Source organism: Hippoglossus stenolepis, chromosome 6 (genome assembly GCF_022539355.2).
Source record: "Hippoglossus stenolepis isolate QCI-W04-F060 chromosome 6, HSTE1.2, whole genome shotgun sequence".
NCBI classification, from domain to species: Eukaryota; Metazoa; Chordata; class Actinopteri; order Pleuronectiformes; family Pleuronectidae; genus Hippoglossus; species Hippoglossus stenolepis.
In genome coordinates, this window is record NC_061488.1 from 13,126,150 (window position 1) to 13,144,020 (window position 17,871).

Sequence of the window (17,871 nt, forward strand, 5' to 3'; positions counted from 1 at the left end):
TCATTGACACAACAGAACCCCGAGCATAGCTTATATGAGGGCACAGTACACTTCTGCATCACATCTGTTGGTTCAAGCTCGCTCAAAGTGTGTCAAGTGCACGCGTTGGACATTTGCATTGAATGTATTGCAAGGGTGCGGGTGTTTAAGAAGGAATATGTAATTTACAAGTGCAGGTCGCTGTAATTTTAATGTCCATTAAACTTGTAACCTTAAGATTATTTAATAATTCAATTTAATAATTTTAATTTAATTTTATACTTTTATACTCACCTGCAGCTTTTCAGCCCACTTCCCTAAATTAGTAACCAATTGGAACAACCCCGATTCCTCTTCTCACCTTCTGTCAATTATCAACCAGCTCTAGATGCAAATACAAATCTTTTGTCAGTCCACTTCAGAAATAATATAAGCATTGGAGCAAATATTCGTAATGTCAGAACATATGTTTTTATATGACACTTTGTCCTGGTTGATCCTGTGATGATTAGTAGAGTTATGCAACCATGTTTACTCTCCACCCTTGTGTGTTTGCTCATTGTGGGACCAGTTGGGTTTCTTTGTAAAGTGCCTTGAGATAATTTATATTATGATTTGGCGCTGTACAAATAAAGTTGAACTGAATTGAACTGAATATTATGAAAGTAATACTTTTTTTTTTTACAAAAGAAAAAGTTAGCATTGACTGAGGTAAGCCTATAGAGCATGTGCAGGGTATGCATCATCACTCTGATCTTTTTCATTAAGTAAGATTTGAGATGCTTGTGCTGGTTAAATCCATTGGGCACTGATAATACTTAGGGTTAGGGTTAGACCAAACAAACACTTCTGATGACCCAGGGCCATTTGACACTTTTTTTTAACTTTTTAAATATCAAGTTGTGGAATGGAATCATCCATCTAATTATAGCCTATAGACATATACGTTTTATTAATTAGATTCATCCAAATGCATTGATGAATCATGGTGAATCAACATATACACGATCATATGAAGTAGCCGTTATGGAGTGACATCTAGTGGCTCAACATGGAAACAGCGACCCCTGCATGTAAATCAAAGTCTCAGCTAATTGCCTTTAATGCATCTCAGGAGGTGAGAGGCGGCTTCCTGTTTACGTCAGCGCCACCCAGCCAATGAGAGGCCGCCTTTTTCTCCCAGCCGCTCAGCCCGTGATGCTGAAGAATGTCAACGTTGAGCTGTGTCTTCCCTCTTCCCTCATCATCTTATGTTAGCGACTCACAATAATGTCGACGTCAACACGAAACCACACAACGGATCAACGTGGGCGGCACGTGACGATGTGATTGACAGGTGCGGTTTGCAGTAAGGCTACTGGATTTTTTTTTTCTGTCGCTGCTTGAGGAGTTGAAAACATATCGAGCTCACACATGTTCGATCCCCCGGCGAAGGTAAACCACACACACACACACACACACGTACGTAGATGTTATGCATGCATGTATACACGTGTAGCAGTGCTGGATGGGAGCAGACACACAGCTGCGGTTGGGTATCAGAGACAATAGGTTTTATAGGTCCCGGATTCCACATGGCCTGGTTTCGCTGTCACAGCAGTCGGTGTCATGTGTTTCTGGTTTGAACGGATGTGAAAGCCTCCATTGCGGTGTGTGTGTGTGTGTGCGCGTGCGTGCGAGCGAGCTCCTCCACTAACAATCATTATAAATAACAACGGCGACACACTCACACACTCACACACAGAGAGAGAGCTGCGTTTAGACCAAAACAACCCGCTAATCGCTCCCGTCTGTCTCGGATCAGATCGCCGGGGTCTTTAACCTCGAATCCGTGAGCGACAGAATGAAAACAGTCGATAGATAGATCGATAGATAGATAGATAGATACTTCATTGATCCCAATGGGAGATGTAGGCAGCCAGCAGCAAACAAAACAGTCAAACACAAGAGGAAGAATTTTGCTGCAGTGAGATGAAAGTCCGGCCACCAGAACTATACTACAGGGCTGTCACTGTAAAGAAAGACACAAGTAACTTGAAGCCAAATATGCATACAACATACAGAGTTGTGCATTAGACTAACATAGCCTGTAAAATGATGGTACAGCAGATGTAAGTGTGTTTAAAAAAAAAAAAATACAAGACTAGCGACATAAACAATATTAAACCAAACAAAGATAAATACAGTATAGGCAGTAATGGTGACAGTCTAGGATTCATGTGTGCTATTGCAGGTTTGTTTTTAGTGTATTTAAATGGTTCAGTGTGTAAGATTTAGTGAAATCTAGTGGTGAAGTTGCATGTTGCAGCTGAAAACCCCTCAGTTCACCCTCCCCTTCCAAACATGAAAGAAAAAACCTGTGGTAGCCTTCAGTTGTCATAAAAACTCAAAAGATGTTTAGTTTGTCCAGTCTGGGCTACTGTAAAAAAAACATGGCGGCCACAGCAATACCGCAAAGATGCCCTGAATTAGTGAGTTGGGCCATCTGTGCCATATACCATGTGGGCCACTTTCGGGTCACATCCAGATTACACCTAGTGCAGCGCATGTTTGCCAAAAAAGGTCCACATATATTTGGGGCCACGTTTGCCATTTTGCATGCATTTTGTGCAGGTCACTAGTGCCACATCACTGTCCACAGATTCAGATGCAGCTGCTGCATGGTCAGTGCATTCACTCCAATAAAGATCAAGTCCAGGACCGTTGCTTTCCAGCTTTGTGAGATAGTTGTCTAATTTGTTTTGTTGTCTTTTCCTGTCCAAAATTCTTGTGTCAACACAGAGTAAAAATGTTTTTAGGGCAAATGTCAAACTGGCAAACAGTAAATTTGGTTTGGGAAATGTCGGCTGTGAAATTTGTCATTGTCTGGATCTAAAAACTGTATTTAGACCCAGAAAGTGTTTGAAAGCGTATGCTTTGAAACTAATGTATTGCATCGTTTCATTTCTGTAATGCGAATGTTAAACTATTTAACCATGCAGATATTTGAGGTTATTGCAATTTGACAGTTTGTAATTTTCAAAATCTTTTCATGATTACTAGACACAATACTGTACATGCAATCCTCAAAACTGCTCACTTTAGATGGTACATGTAATACAACCAAATGTGTACATACAACTGATCCTAGTGTGTGTGTGTGTGGGTTGTAGGTCTATGCAGACAACTGGGACATCGCAGTGCCGGAGAGTTGAGTGTTAGCATGAAGGGCCCCAGCTCCAGATGGGCCTTCTCCCTGGGCTTCCTGGTGGGAGCCTGCAGCATCTACTTCTTCCTTCACCAGGTGTGGTTTGAGAGGAGCTACCCTGTGCTGTCGGAGGCTCAGGAGCAAGCCACAACAGTCGGGGAGTCACCAACCAGCTGGAGGAAGGAGGGAGCCGCTCTCTTCGGCCTGCTCCACCCTCAACATGCAGGTGCTTTACACATCACTGCATCAAAAGAGTTGCATAAGTATTTGTTTATTCATGGCAAACTAAAAGTCAGGATGCAGCACTGATATTGGTCAGTTGTGTTGGTTATTGGTGACAATAGGGCCGATCGAGTCGGTGCGATATTTTTCAGTCTGCGTGCATCACCACCAATCAAGTTCACAAGTAGCACTCCAACTTAAAGCATGGCAGAAATCGACAGAAGGCAAAACGCTATATACACTGTGCCAGACTCTGTTACTCTGCCTTTTGTCGTTATCTTAATGATTCAATATCCACCAGATTCACTTTAATTCCAGTAGTACATCTACCAATACACAAGTTTAGTGTTAGCTTGTAGCAGGAGCAGTCCACAGTAATGTGAGAAATCACTGCTGTCCTACTGGTGGCAGTTCACTCGTTTATCCCTGGCAAAACTCTGCACAAACAACCCACTGCTGCCAGTTTCATGCTGGTCACTCTTAAGCCGTTTTCAGACGTGATCTCTGCAGGAATTTCCGCAGAATTGGGTTCAGACTTTCTCCGGAGGTTCCTTTCGACACATGAGCAACGCAGCGGTAGATTCTCCACTCGGACACGTTCACAACAACACTAATCTCCAGCTGCGGAGATCCCTCTGCACGTGCACCCCCACCGGAGAATGTTCAGTTCACGGCTGAAAGCAGCTTTAGTGTGTTAACTGTAAACGTAATGGGTAAAGCAGGAACATGGGAACAGTTTCATTTGGTCCACTTCATGGTCTGCTTCAAAAGTAGGACAACTCGGCGCTGACTACAATTGTACTGCATCACCTTACATCAAAGTCAATCTTATTGTCAATTCTGCCTTACGTAGACATAGACAGGTTTGAAATGCCATTTCTCTCTGTTCCCTGTTGTAAACAATCACTCCTCCAAGCTTTACCATCCCTATGTAGCTCACTACAGACATCATGCAGCCTATTGTTAACCCTGATTTTATATATATATTGTATTTGTTTTATTAGATTATCTACAATATATTTTGTGACAGGGAGGGAACTGAAAACAAAAGGTCTTTCGACAAGTTCTACATCCACTGCTACGGGACAATAAATAGCAATTCAGTAAATTTGTATATATTTTGTTAGATTTTAATTTAGAAAGATGGCAAAAAAGTTTGTTTAAATCAGGTTTAATGTTACATTTCAAAGGATCATCCAAGTGTCTTGCACACAGCTTATTAGTTAAACAATAGTATCATATTGGCCCATACCAGAGCCCACATTTCAGTGTTGCTATTAGGAATGAAAATATCAGATCAGTGCATCCCTAACTAATAGATGACATCATATGATAGGAAACGATGTGCAGATAGGGTTTGGAATTAGCCGTGGTAAAAGATGGATTGTAATGTGGGTCAACAAATCTTCAGAAAATTCATGATGAGCATTGCTGCAGACCTACACAGAGAGGGGCATTGTGTGCACACATCTAAAATCGTAATGATGCATCAGATCTGTGACAAGGAATTCGGTTGGCTGATTCCAAACAAATGCAAACGTAAAGTGCTACAAATAAGTATAAAAGAAACTAAGTCCAGATATTTGCACACTCGCCTACGTAAAACTTGAAATACAAATCAGCTTTGCCGGTAGAATCACACATAGAATTTTTTTTTACCGCACACCAGTTAACATTGTCATTGGCGTGTTGTACTGTTTGCTTTGTCCCTTGTTTTTTTAGATGAAGACACCAGGGTGGCAGATGTGTTGTACCAGAAGATCCGTATTCTCTGTTGGGTGATGACAGGGCCGTATAACCTGCAGAGCAGGGCCCACCATGTCAGGGCCACCTGGAGTCGCCACTGCAACATGGTGGTGTTCATGAGCTCCGTGAAGGACACCGACTTCCCCACTGTGGGACTGGGCACTAAGGAGGGCCGTGACCAGCTCTACTGGAAGACTATCCGAGCCTTCCATTATGTGTACGAGCACCATGCGGATGAAGCGGACTGGTTCTTAAAAGCGGACGATGACACCTATGTGGTGGTGGACAACCTGCGCTGGATTCTGTCCAACCACACCCCCGAGCAGCCCATCTATTTTGGTAAACGCTTCAAGCCTTACACCAAGCAAGGCTACATGAGCGGAGGAGCAGGTTATGTGCTCAGTAAAGAGGCCCTCAGGAGATTTGTGGAAGGCTTTCGGACCAAAGTTTGCACACACACCACCCCTGTAGAAGACCTGGCACTCGGGCAGTGTTTGGAGAAGATGGGCGTCCTGGCTGGCGACTCCAGAGATACTTTGCACCGAGAAACTTTTCATCCATTTGTGCCAGAGCACCATCTAACTGGCAAGTTCTCCAAGAGCTTCTGGTACTGGAGCTATTGTTACTATCCAATTGTTGAGGCAAGTCCTTTATCCTTCTCTTCATTTGTAAATTAGTGCTGCAAAATGGTATTACAGAGTGAATAGGACAAAACTATATAAGCAAAATAAAAATGTATATATTACATGAGCTCAAAGTCTTAGAGAACGTCCATTGTATACCATACTGTGTAAATGCAACATTTGCATTTTGGTGCAAAGTGGCACTATAAAAGAGAAAGACACAAAGAGGTTTATGGGTAATTCCTCGATCAGACAGACTGGGAGTTAGTCTTATTAAAAGGGGGCATGTGAGGTTAGGAAGGAAAGCCACTGAGAGACCTGGTGAGGGGAAAATCCTTTAATATCATTAGCGAACACCAACATTTAAAGGTAGAGAAATATTCTTTCATTTTGAAATACACAGTCTGGACCTACTGAAAGTGATTCATACGTAATGCACTGTTTTATCTTGCTTTTCGATGAATCAAACAAAATATTGGTTTTGCGGTCAATCCGTCCTCAGGGTGATAGGAGCTGAATGAATATGCGAGTACCTGGCACATTTGAATTCTGTATCTGATCTCTGCGTACAAGGAGTGAATTGGAATAGGAATGAGTTCATTTTAAAGTACGCGAATGCAGCTGAGACAATGTCCCGGTAACAAAAGGAAAATTGGTCAATTTGTAGCTGAAGATGCAACTAATTTATTGTACTTTGCAATTATAATGAGTCGGGTCCATCACTGATCTCGTCAGATGCTGCCTGTCGGTGTACGGAGCTGCTTTGTCTCCGGTCTGTGAAAGGAAATCAAATTTACTTTTAATACTAGAGTAATTGTGTTTTTATCACACTATACTAATGGAAATGTGGTTTTAGAACTGTCAGTATGTTAATTTATAAGAAGGGTAAGGTGGGAGATCTTCTAAATTTTCATTATCATGAACAAAAGCTAATTATCAAGGCTGTCAACCTCTAACAAATTTTTCTTTGGAGCCAAAGCCTGACATTCTCATCTCTACAATGTTGTTCGTGCTTCCACTGTTCAAAAACGTTTTAAAATGAAAGGGCCCCTGTGTTGAAGGTTTAACCATAATGAACATGGGCACTGTAGTTATTCTTAAGTCAACGTCACACTGTTCTGCTGTTTTTAAAATACTCACTAGTGCAAACAATGTGTTTTTAAATCCACCACAGAAAATAGTCCCGGACAAATTCAGGATTTACTCATGTGTCAGTTACCTCTTGATAAAATAATCACTGTGTAAATGGGGGAGATTACTTTGCCTTCTCTCCTAAATGAAACTGTAGATTTGTTAAATTGTTCTCCAGCCCTGGTGGAAGGGAGAAGCGGGACGTGTTTGTTTAAGTCTTTTCCTGCGATTTGTAGAATAATCCCGGCCTAATCCTTTAAACAAACACCAGCAGAAAATGCACAACACGAGATGTGTTTGCAAGATTAAATCCCCCCCATGTATATTACAATTACAGTATAAATGGAATGTGAGGTCTCAGAACTGTCAGTATGTGAATTTAATTAAAAACGCAATTGAGGATTACATTTTTAATATGGACAAAAACAAATGACCAAGGACAGTAATGCATTGTTCCTACAAACAAGTATTTTCTTATACAGATATAAACACCAAAAGTCCATTATAACCATGAAACTTGTGACATCTGACTGCAGTGTGATAAATGATGGAGGGTCACACTTTTTTAAATGTTAATGAAAGTATTTTGATACGATTTTCCCAAATTTGCCTCTATATTTTATATAAATCCATCACAATGTTTTAAGTGTAGAATTTCAGATTAAATTCACAAGGGGTTTAAACTAAAACATTGCTTTAAACTACTTGGGTGTAACTTTTAAACAAAGTCCCTCTGTTTTCAGAAGGTCAAACAATTGGACAGATTATTTTTAATACTTGGACAGAAATTCTTTTCCAGGCCTTTGCTGCAGCCACCTTCAGTTGTTGTGGTTCTTTCTGCCTTGTTTCACCTTCACAAAGTGAAAAATGTGCCCAGTTGGGTTGAAGATGGACGACATCCTATTTATTTTCCTTAAGAAGCACTTGGTCCTCATCATTATCCATCATGCTTCAATACCACATTATATATTTATATTCTGTTCCCATCAAATTCGACTCTTGGAATCAACTCCAGACCTTTTTTTTGTCAGGCCTCACTTTGATTGTCAATTTTCCTGTTCCATCTGAGGCTGTGAAAATGGAGGAACCATCTAAAAGATTTTGACGCTTGATGTAATATTTTTGTTCAACCTTTTTTTTTTAATTAAAAAGTCTACACATCAGTCACATCCTGATGGCTTTTGTTTAAAATCCATTGTGATAGAGTGTAGAAGTAAAAATATACAAATTGTCTCTGCTAAAATGCATCTTTAGTTAATGTTTTATTGCTCTGTGCGTGTGTTCATGCGTGTATGTATTTAGCATGTTTCCTCATGTCTGTGCTTTGTTCTTCCTCAGGGTCCACAGTGCTGCTCTGACCTGGCAGTATCGTTCCATTATGTGGAAGCAGAGCTGATGTACACACTGGAGTATTACACCTACCACCTGAGAGCGTACGGCTACAGGCCGCGCTATCAGCCGTCGCTTCGCCGGGGTCTTAGCCTCGGTACCCTCGCACAGCCCGCTGTGACGGCAGGATTTAGAGGAGCTCAAGAGGTGACCGATGGAAGGATTCACTCGACTGCAGCCTTTTCTGTCGGTGGCAACCAAACCAAAGGGAAGATGGAGTCAGAAGAAGGGGGGAGAGACCCTGTGAACTCACAACTCGCTGAGAACAGGACGGCACTCACACACGACAGAAAACACTGATCCTGTGTTTAACTCTGATTTGTCTGATTGAATCTAGAGACTCTTGTTTCTCCTTTGACTCAGTGATGTGGCTGATAGAAGTCGTGACAGCTTCCACGACTGTGCCAGAGAGTGTATCACCACAGCCAGTGTGACACTGTAAGCCCTTGGCACAGTCTTATTCGGTGGCAGCTGCAAATGGCTCAGCTATTTTCAAAGAAGATAAACACTCTGTTTAGCTTAATTAAACCTGACATGTTTGAGTTTTGACACGACACAGTCATAGATGTGTGCTTGGGGCGATGCAGGATATTTTCATCTGTTTCATGTGTGGGCCAGTAATGCAGTGACGGATGTCTGTAATCATTTTATTTTTCATTTGTTTTAATTTCATTCATTGTTTTAAAGATTTTCCGTAAACTGAGAACAGCAGCGATTTATTTAGCCTTTTTTGAACACTTTGCTTTTCTGATGTTAAATCTGATATTCTGGTGTTGCTGTTCAGATGTTTAAATTTGATTATTAACAAATTATTTTTTTAAATAAGTTTTTGTTGGTATATTACCTTTTTTAATTTCCTTTTGAGTCCTCTGGAAACCCACAGTCAGCAGTGATGTTTGTTTCAGAACTGTGCTGTTATTTTAGATTTTTTTTTTTTCCCCTGAAACCCTGTTTGAGAACACTGCAGCCTCTGATGAACACATTATTATACAAAACTCCATAGAATTCCTCGTCAAGTCATTTTAAATAACGCAGCAGTGACACACTGCAGCGGACGGGATTGAATGTGACTGTCTGCACTTGAGCCACGATTTAAAGAATCAATCAAACAGCTGCAGAGAAATGCACCCATGTTTCAAATGAATAAATTCTGTATAAAAAAATTCTTTATTTTGAACTTTGAAGAAACAGAATGACATGATACAGAAATTTCCACCGTTCACGTCTGATTATGTTTGTTTTTTTTCCAGGTAAATCAAATACAATCTGTGTAGTTTATGGTCATTCTCAAAAGCCAGCCAGAAGTTTTACACGTGGGAATCATGTTGGTTGATTTATTGTTTGTATGGTCGTCGATGACTGTTGTTTCAGTGTCTACAGCCCCTGAAGAAACCTGCAACAAAACACATGCACCACACATAATAGTAATCAGTGATATATATATATATATATATACACACACACACACACACACACACACACACACACACACACACACACACACACACACACACACAAAAAAAATAATGGGTTAAAAGCAATGGTTTAATGCACAGTCAAACTAAGGCTAAACGCCCTTGAGTTACAAATGTTCATTTTCTGTTCTGCATACAGAAGATATAAAGATGTGTTATGAGTCAGCAGCACTTAAAACAGGACATTAAAACTTGAACAGCAGGAGTAGTTTTATATCCTTTATCGGTCAGGTTAAGTGTGAATTTTATTTGTATAAGTAGTGGAGACATAATGTTCTATCCAATGATTGAAAAGGGCAAGACACCCACCTCAGTCTGCACTTGTTCAGAAAAATGCCTCTCCTCTCTGGATACTCTCTCCTCGGGCCATTATCTGTGAGAGCAGACATGATAAAATAATCCCATACACCGCGTGAGACAACCCTGAAATCCCATAAAAGCTATAACAAGGTGATTGTAGATATTTGACTCTTCTCACTCACCAGGCTCTGAGTTCCTCCTCCCCATGAGACCAACAAATATGTCATGCATTTCTCCTATCAAGAAGAATGAGATCCATTAAATTGTGTTTTTTCAATCACTTTAAAGAAAAAGAAATCACAATAAAAGACAAAAGTCTTACTTTTTTGTGGAGACTGTACAATGTTGGCATCTGATAAAAATAAAAAAGGAAAAACGTTTGACAAACAAGTTGACGGAGCATTCGAGAAAAACATGATCAAATAAAAACAGTCTTGAATTTTTCTCTCTCCAGATTTTATCATTAACACATTATTTTTTACTATTACAAATTAATTTAATCACTGGTCGTCAGTTGGAAAGAAGACTCACCCGTATCTCTTCTGCCCATCAGTCCCACAAAGCTGTCATAATCCAAATCGCTATACCTCTTCAGAATGTTCCGCTTTAGGTTGTCCAAACCTACAGTCTGTGGCATTTACAAAAAAAACACAAACATTATTTTCTGTTGAAATATATTCTGTATATGTTTTTGGTCATTACGCACGAAGACGCCTACATCTGAAGTTGATCTGCGCGATCCGGTTTCTTCGCATCTGGACTGGCTGTGCCGAAGTTTCAGGATGAAGAACAGAGTCACCAGCAGCAAACCTCTCCTCATTTTCTCAGCACCACCTACGCGAGGAGATTTAGGGTATTCCCGTTTGAATAGATGTTTTTTTCACGAGCAAATACATCACATTTTCATCAAGGAACCTGTTGTGCCTGTTGCGCATAGTTCGCTGCGTAATGGATGCGTAAAAGCGCATTAAGAGGTATGGTTACAAAGATATAGTCAATAAATACTCGTGCTTTCCCTTTGCAAAAAGTCAAACCTTAAATCCAAACTTTAAAAAATATAATAATGTGTAAATATGTTTACTTTAAGCAATACGAGGTGCATTTTTCTTTATCCTTACCTGATTTCTGTCGAGCAGGTGATTTTGTAAAAGTGTGAGCTGCGTGCGCCCTGGTGCAGAGTGGAGAGGGTTCGGATAGATCCTGCAGTGAGATCCGGAGAGGGTAACCGGGGCGTCCAGGCTTTGGGGTAAGAAGCAATAGCTGGATACCTGCGCAACGCCAATCAGCAACTGGTGAGTAGGAGGGGTTTCAGGTCTTATATCACGTTGGGCTGAAGGCTACGTAGCCTAATTATTGATGGTCATGATGCTGCTGAGAGCTGTTAGACCCCCCCCCAACTAAACACGCACGCGCACACACCGTCATTAAAAAGAAATTCGTCCAGGCAATGTCAGGAGAACATGCATGTTCTTGGACTCCTTTCCATCTGGGGATTTTCTTATAGATTTGCCAAAAAAAAGAGGCATCAAACCAACATAACAATTTGAATCGAAGTTTCACTGTTTGAGTTGGAAACTGAACTAAAGTACATCAGTCTCATTTATCCATCTCACTGCCATCACATGCTCCTCTCTCCTCTAGGTGCCTTTCCGCTCCACTGACCAGTTGACATAATCACTGACAAGATAATAATCTTTTTAGGAAGTCATTATATAAAACAGCTGCCTCTCCATGTCAGTACAGAAGACGGTGATGTATGTGACTAGACAGGCTCCACAGATGGGATCGCAGTTGACTGGTGGACTCATTCATACACAAAATATGAAACAAAACCAAAGATATATCCACCTACTGAACATCTGAGCAGGTTAAGGTTAGTGAATGAAAGAGAAAATTCATTTCCCCTTCATTTCATTCAAATTACATGTAAATAAAAAAAAAAAAAACTAAATTCAAGTGCACTGCTTATCACGTGGCGTGTTTTTAAAAAACTGTTATTCATTTCAGTTAATCTTCCAGCTGAGACCACAAGTGAAGCAGTAAATGCAGACATTATCAACACAGCCACTGAACAGGCAGGCAGACGTGCTGAGTGGTCACGACTGAAATCCAGACGTGCTGCTTGGACGGACAGATCTTCATACCAGTATTGACACGATGAGTAACACGGGGTGCTGAGGATCACTTGAAATCGTTTTCATGGCAGCTAGGTTCCCCGTTAAACTGCTCTGACAGATGGTGAGATGAAATGTCTGTCTTACACGCACCAGTAGAAGCAGCAGTATGTGATTTAGCTGCTCTGGAGCTGTTGTAAAGGCATCATTTCTATTAAAATATACATAGGCTGGGGAATAACATTTACTATTCATGTAAATGAATGTGTGTGAAAAAGTATTTCCCTTGCATCATCAAAAGCTAAAAAACAACTAAAATTTAACCCTCATACCAAACCCATCGTATTACACGAGCAATCACACGCTGATGCCTGTGCACACGTTCCGAATGCAAACAAGCATGAATATTTCAGCAAAGCAAAGTTTGAGATCATACAGTAGCTGTGAAGCAGGCAGCAGGGACGACTGCACATCGCTGTGGCCTCTGGAGACTGAGGCCTGATGGGCGAGGGTGCGACACCAACAACAAAGCACCAGGCAAAATTCCACAAAAGGTTAACACTACCATGTTTTAGTAATGACTTCCCGTTTCCATATTTGTCCCGTTCCTGTATAGTGTGGGGGTGAGGCGAGGGGCCTGCAGCAGTGCAGGGGTTCGGGGGAGATCTGACAGAAGTGGGGGGGAAGTCATTAATTGCATTTTTACATTATTAATAATGTTTTTGGGCCAACAGTGAGCACAGGGAAAGAGAGCCAGGGGCTGTTTATTCATGACATGTCAGGGCACGGGAAGCCTCTCATTTGATTGGATATTGGGACAGGTGTGCTGCAGGGCTGGACGGATGTCCTGCTATACATCACAGGTAGTCACATGCCCTGCGGACCCCGGAACACTAAGACATGCACCCTCCGCTGTTGCAATTTCAACGTCATTCATTCTTCCCGGCACTTGACGCACATCGGAAAGCGGCTGCAGTCCCCACAAGTCATGAGCTCCCTCAGCGCGGCAGACAGTCGCGAGGGTGATTGGACAGTATCGCCCTGACATTTCAACAGGACGTTAATGGTCGGCTCGGTAACAGCAGGTAGCTCATGGGGGCTATAGGTGGACCAGTGTGAAAGAAGACGAAAGTAAAATGACACAGCTCAGCTTCATGCTGAGTTCACTTGATTTGAATAGGTATGAAGGTGTCTGTGCACGACAGATTTATGTCAGATAGAGGTCTAATACTTATCACTGTGACTATCAAGTCAATTGGAAACTGGAAAACATTCAAATCTTCTTTTGTAAGTGAATAAATGTTGTTTGTCTAGTGTCTGGGTCAGGGTTCTCCCTTTCAGATGTTTGCCCTATTTTCTCTGCATTGACGTATTGAATGAACAAGCTGAAAGGACTGAAATAACCTTGCTGTGGCTCATATATTAAGAGAGAAAAATATTAATAAAAGATGTTAGAAGGCCAAATTAAGCTGGAGGCCACGTAAGCCTGAAAACAAACTGGCCCTTCACTTTGCTGTGGGGTCCCTGTAAGGACATGAGCAGACACATTCATTCCTCTATAGTGGTGGAGGAGAGCAGCGGATAGAGCCTGGAGTACAGTCACACTGTTATTCCTCTCCTGTCCCTCTAATGGAGCTGCCAATCATCCATTTGTGCAGGCTTTCATGGCCTGAGAGGGCAAAGATAAAGTAAGATCCACCCCGGAGTTAAGAGGAGACAGTGACGCCACAGCCCTCATATGGGAGAGGTGTTGTGAAAGAACGAGCGATCACGGGGAGACGGAAGCAGTGCCCGAGGGCGAGAGAGTGAGATCAAAAAAAAGATGTGCCCGAATTTTTTGCAGGATGTAGATTTAGCCATTGTTGCGCACATGCAGGCTGTGGTGGACGCACGGCTCGTATGATCTCTGGCCAGTGAGTCCAAAGGTAGTTCCGTCTGTGTAAACATGAAAGCAGTCCTTCACACGCTCGGTGGCCGTCCCTGCTGTTTGCTGTTGCTTGTGGCGACACGGAGACTAAATCTAGACGCCGATGCACACACCTGTCAATAATTGAGTTAACAGGCTCTAATCTAATCGGTGGGGGGGTTAACTTCGAGTCGTCTTCAACTTCGCCTTGGGGCATGCAAAATGACTTTGATGAATGCATTTTTTTTATTCCATCTACTCCACCCTGATCTCTGACTCGTGAGGTCCTGCAGTGTCACTTCCATCTAAATGTTAATTTGAAGGCTGTTTCTTTAAGACTGGCACGGATGCTGATTTGCTCTGAAGGTCTATTTGCATTAGTTGTCAGTGGGTATGAGAAACTGGGAGCTGTGGTGCTGCCAAAACAAACCACAATGTCTCTTCCCCCCCCCCTTTGTTTTCAGACAAAGTGTTTTGCTGCTTCCTCCTTGTCGACCGCTTTTCGTCCCCTTTAATCTTCTCTGAGCGACAGTAGTTAGCACAGAGGCCTTTGGGAGAAAATAAGACACTCTGAAAGCATTTAGGCTTCTGGACCCCTCCTCAGATCGGGGCACTGTTTTGGTCTATATCTGAACAGAATTGCCACTTTTCCACTCATGATGCCATGAGAATACTCTGGAAGACACATTACCATCTTGTTGGTCTCAGACACAATCAGTGCCTTTTATAGGCTACACACTGTAGTCGAGGAAACAGATGCAATCAGACGCTCAAGTCGTGTTTTCAACTCTAGAAATGTGTTTTCTATCATGAAGAGTTTTGGTGTTGGAAATCAGAGGAAAAGTGAAGAATTTCTTCTTTTATTTTTTGGCCAAATGGTTCAAAAATGGTTATATCGACTTTATGAGGATTTTCCACTTCCAGTGTAGTGCTGAATTGCCTTTATTTTTCTGTTCTCACCACAACCGGTCGAGGCCGATCACCGCCCACATTGAGTCTGGTTCTGCTGGAGGTTTATTCCAGTTAATGAGTTTTTTCTCTCCACAGTCACCAGAGTGTTTGCTCTTTGTGGGAACTGTTGAGTTTCTCTACAATTTTTCCAAGTGCCTTGAGATAATGTATATTATGATTTGGCATTATACAAATAACATTTTATTGAAAGGTTAGACCGCAGCCAACATTTAAAACCTTTGGGTAGCTGCTGTTGCATCTCATAGCTTTGTATTTGCATCCAATTTTGAGTATTGCTCATTTGTATCCAACCCACCATATACCAGCAAGTGAGTTGGTGAAGTGTATGAGTCCACAATACACTTTTGGAGTTTCAGGGGTAAATAGTGTTGGCGCCAATAATACAATCAAAGTAACTTCTTCAGATGTAATAAAACAACAAAAGAAAAAAAAACATTAAATGGTTCCATACTTCACGTGTGATGTCATCCAAGTGTCCAGAAGCCCAAACATTCAAATTCAACTCAAAACGGCTTTATTTACAACTTGTTTTTAGCCTAAAACTGTGAAATATCACTTTAAAACCATGAATGATTTGTATTAAAGGACACAAACTGTGCCAAGAAAACATTTCCACACACTATTACACCACTACTAGCAGCCTGGACTGGACAAACCATCTGTGTATCATCTCAGCAGAAATCCACATTCATTGGACCAGGCAACGTTTTTCCTGTCTTCAGCTGCCCGGTGTGGAATAGGCTCTACCTACTGCAGCCTCAGGTTTCTGTTCTTGGCTGACAGGAGTGGAACCTTTCATGGTTTTCTGCTGTTGTAGCTCATCCACCTCAAGGCTCAATATTCTGAGATGCATCTCTTCCTGTCATCTTAAACCAGTCTGGCCATTCTCCTCTGACCTCTCTCATCAGGTGTTTCCATCCACAGAACTGTCACTCGTGAATCTCCTTATCCCTGAACTTACTTTGTTTGATGCTAACAACCAATGCTGTTGTTCTATGAGCTATCCCACCTAGTTGAGCTACAGAAGCAACAAAAAACTATTTTGGTGTAGAGGTGTAATGATTAAATCTTTTACACACTTTTATCCATCATGTCCACCACTAGTAAATAGCCGTATTTATCTTCCACTTTGCTCTAACTGTCTTTACAACTTGCCTCTCCTTCACACACACTGATAGCACAATGTAAGTTGCTGGTCTTACCATTGGGAGCCATTTAGGGTCCGGTGACTTTGACATGTGGGCAGGAGAAACTTTTTTCTCTGTTGGAATGATGACGTAGTCACTCACAACGATACAGCTGCTTTAATGTGTAGAAGACGAGCTTTTATTTGAGCAATTGTGTTAATAGCTTAGCTTCCTGTTTTATGTTATGAGACCTGCAGCGAGAATGATCAGCACCTGCACTATTGAATCTGACTTGTTTGCTGTGCCACGTTTAGATTTGCATGTTTCCATTCTTTAGCTTGAGTTTAATAGGTTCAGTGTGCAGTGCATGCATCAGGACGTTAGCACAGGGGAAGGCAGAGCTCAAGACTCCTCCCCAGCACAGTTGTCAGGTATTTCCCAATCTTCAATCAAAGCAAACTGATGAGTGGCAGAGCAGAGCGGCCTCCACTCCACTGAGTGGAGAGGATCCCTGCATGCACTGTGGAGACAGCTTTTTACAACACTGATTTTTACCAAAAGAGGAAAATTGACACTTAATTATGTAATTAAGAATGTTATTATGTCTGTGGACACGACACCAGTCTCTGTGGATTGTGAAAGTGCCTAACAATTTCTTGGAGTGGACTCTATTGATTTCCTCATGAAGGACGCTGCAAGGTGAGGAGCCACTGGACCGAATAGCGCTAACCTCACTTGGAGAGACAGCCAGGGAGAGAGGTTTAAAGGACTCCCCTCCAACTGCTGCACACCTCAACTGTCTAGGTGGGTTCCATTTTCCCTCTTTAAGACAAACCACTGGAGGCAAATACACTGGAATTCAATTGACCATCTTGTTTCCATGTGCCTAGAGTCTACACCAGCTGGACCACAGTTTGAGCTGACCCCACCTCCATTGATTATTGCGCCTTAAAGAAAATAAAAAAATAGATTTTGCAAAAATTCTATCTGGTTTGTTGTGGTGTTTGTATATCTGGTCACTCCATCAAGCTCTTTTTTTTATAAAAAATAAATAAATTTTAACATGTACACACAAGCATGCACATCCTCAGGGTTTCAAAACTGATGTGGAGCCAAAACGCTGGTGTGGTCAGAGGTCATTTTATTTTATGATCACTGTTTTCAAATAAAAACACAGTAGTATGGATGTAGCCTGAGACTTGATGACTGCTTTGGCCTATCAGCCAAGTAACAGGATTCCAGTCACCTGCATGTCTCCAACTGGGGGCTCAGTGGTGGAGTGGCCATCTTGCATGTGTTGCAGAACAGTTCTGAATTGATTTACATAGTTTTTTTTACGCAGAGGTTGTATTGTCAAAATGGACTTCCACATTATGGGACCAATTCACCAGTTTCCCATAACTACCCCAGCCTTCCTGACCCCTCACTGTTTAGTTTTGAGTGTCAGTTGTACAATTCGCCTCCCTCTCTCTTCTATTTGCACGTAGCGCTCCTATTGCTGCTGTCTAGTTGAATGGAGAGAAGCCTTTTAATGTCATGCATTGTAAATAGATTCTGTATATTTTTGGTATAGCAATCTGTGGTTCCTCTTTATCCTGGGTCTTGAGTGTCACTCGGGGTCACATACCTTTTCATTTGAGTTGCTTTTTGGGTATTTCTGTACCTGCATTATTTTGTTGAGCCGTTTTTAGTCTTGCTAG

General features: G+C 41.7%; 2 protein-coding genes across 2 annotated transcripts; one reads left to right on the forward strand and one right to left on the reverse strand.

Moving 5' to 3' along the window:
* Window positions 1-1,129: 1,129 nt before the first annotated feature.
* Window positions 1,130-9,497, forward strand: c1galt1a (core 1 synthase, glycoprotein-N-acetylgalactosamine 3-beta-galactosyltransferase, 1a). Its single transcript, XM_035160302.2, has 4 exons — window positions 1,130-1,413; window positions 3,132-3,392; window positions 5,111-5,775; window positions 8,227-9,497. The coding sequence occupies exons 2-4, from the start codon at window positions 3,182-3,184 to the stop codon at window positions 8,575-8,577; spliced, it is 1,227 nt and encodes a 408-aa protein (XP_035016193.1). The 5' UTR covers window positions 1,130-1,413; window positions 3,132-3,181; the 3' UTR covers window positions 8,578-9,497.
* On the reverse strand, window positions 9,431-11,351 carry tac3a (tachykinin precursor 3a). Its single transcript, XM_035160303.1, has 7 exons — window positions 11,171-11,351; window positions 10,771-10,886; window positions 10,584-10,680; window positions 10,375-10,404; window positions 10,235-10,288; window positions 10,062-10,125; window positions 9,431-9,670 (listed from the first exon to the last, which is right to left on the reverse strand). Exons 2-7 carry the CDS (start codon window positions 10,870-10,872, stop codon window positions 9,652-9,654), a joined length of 366 nt encoding a protein of 121 aa, XP_035016194.1. The 5' UTR covers window positions 10,873-10,886; window positions 11,171-11,351; the 3' UTR covers window positions 9,431-9,651.
* Window positions 11,352-17,871: the final 6,520 nt, after the last annotated feature.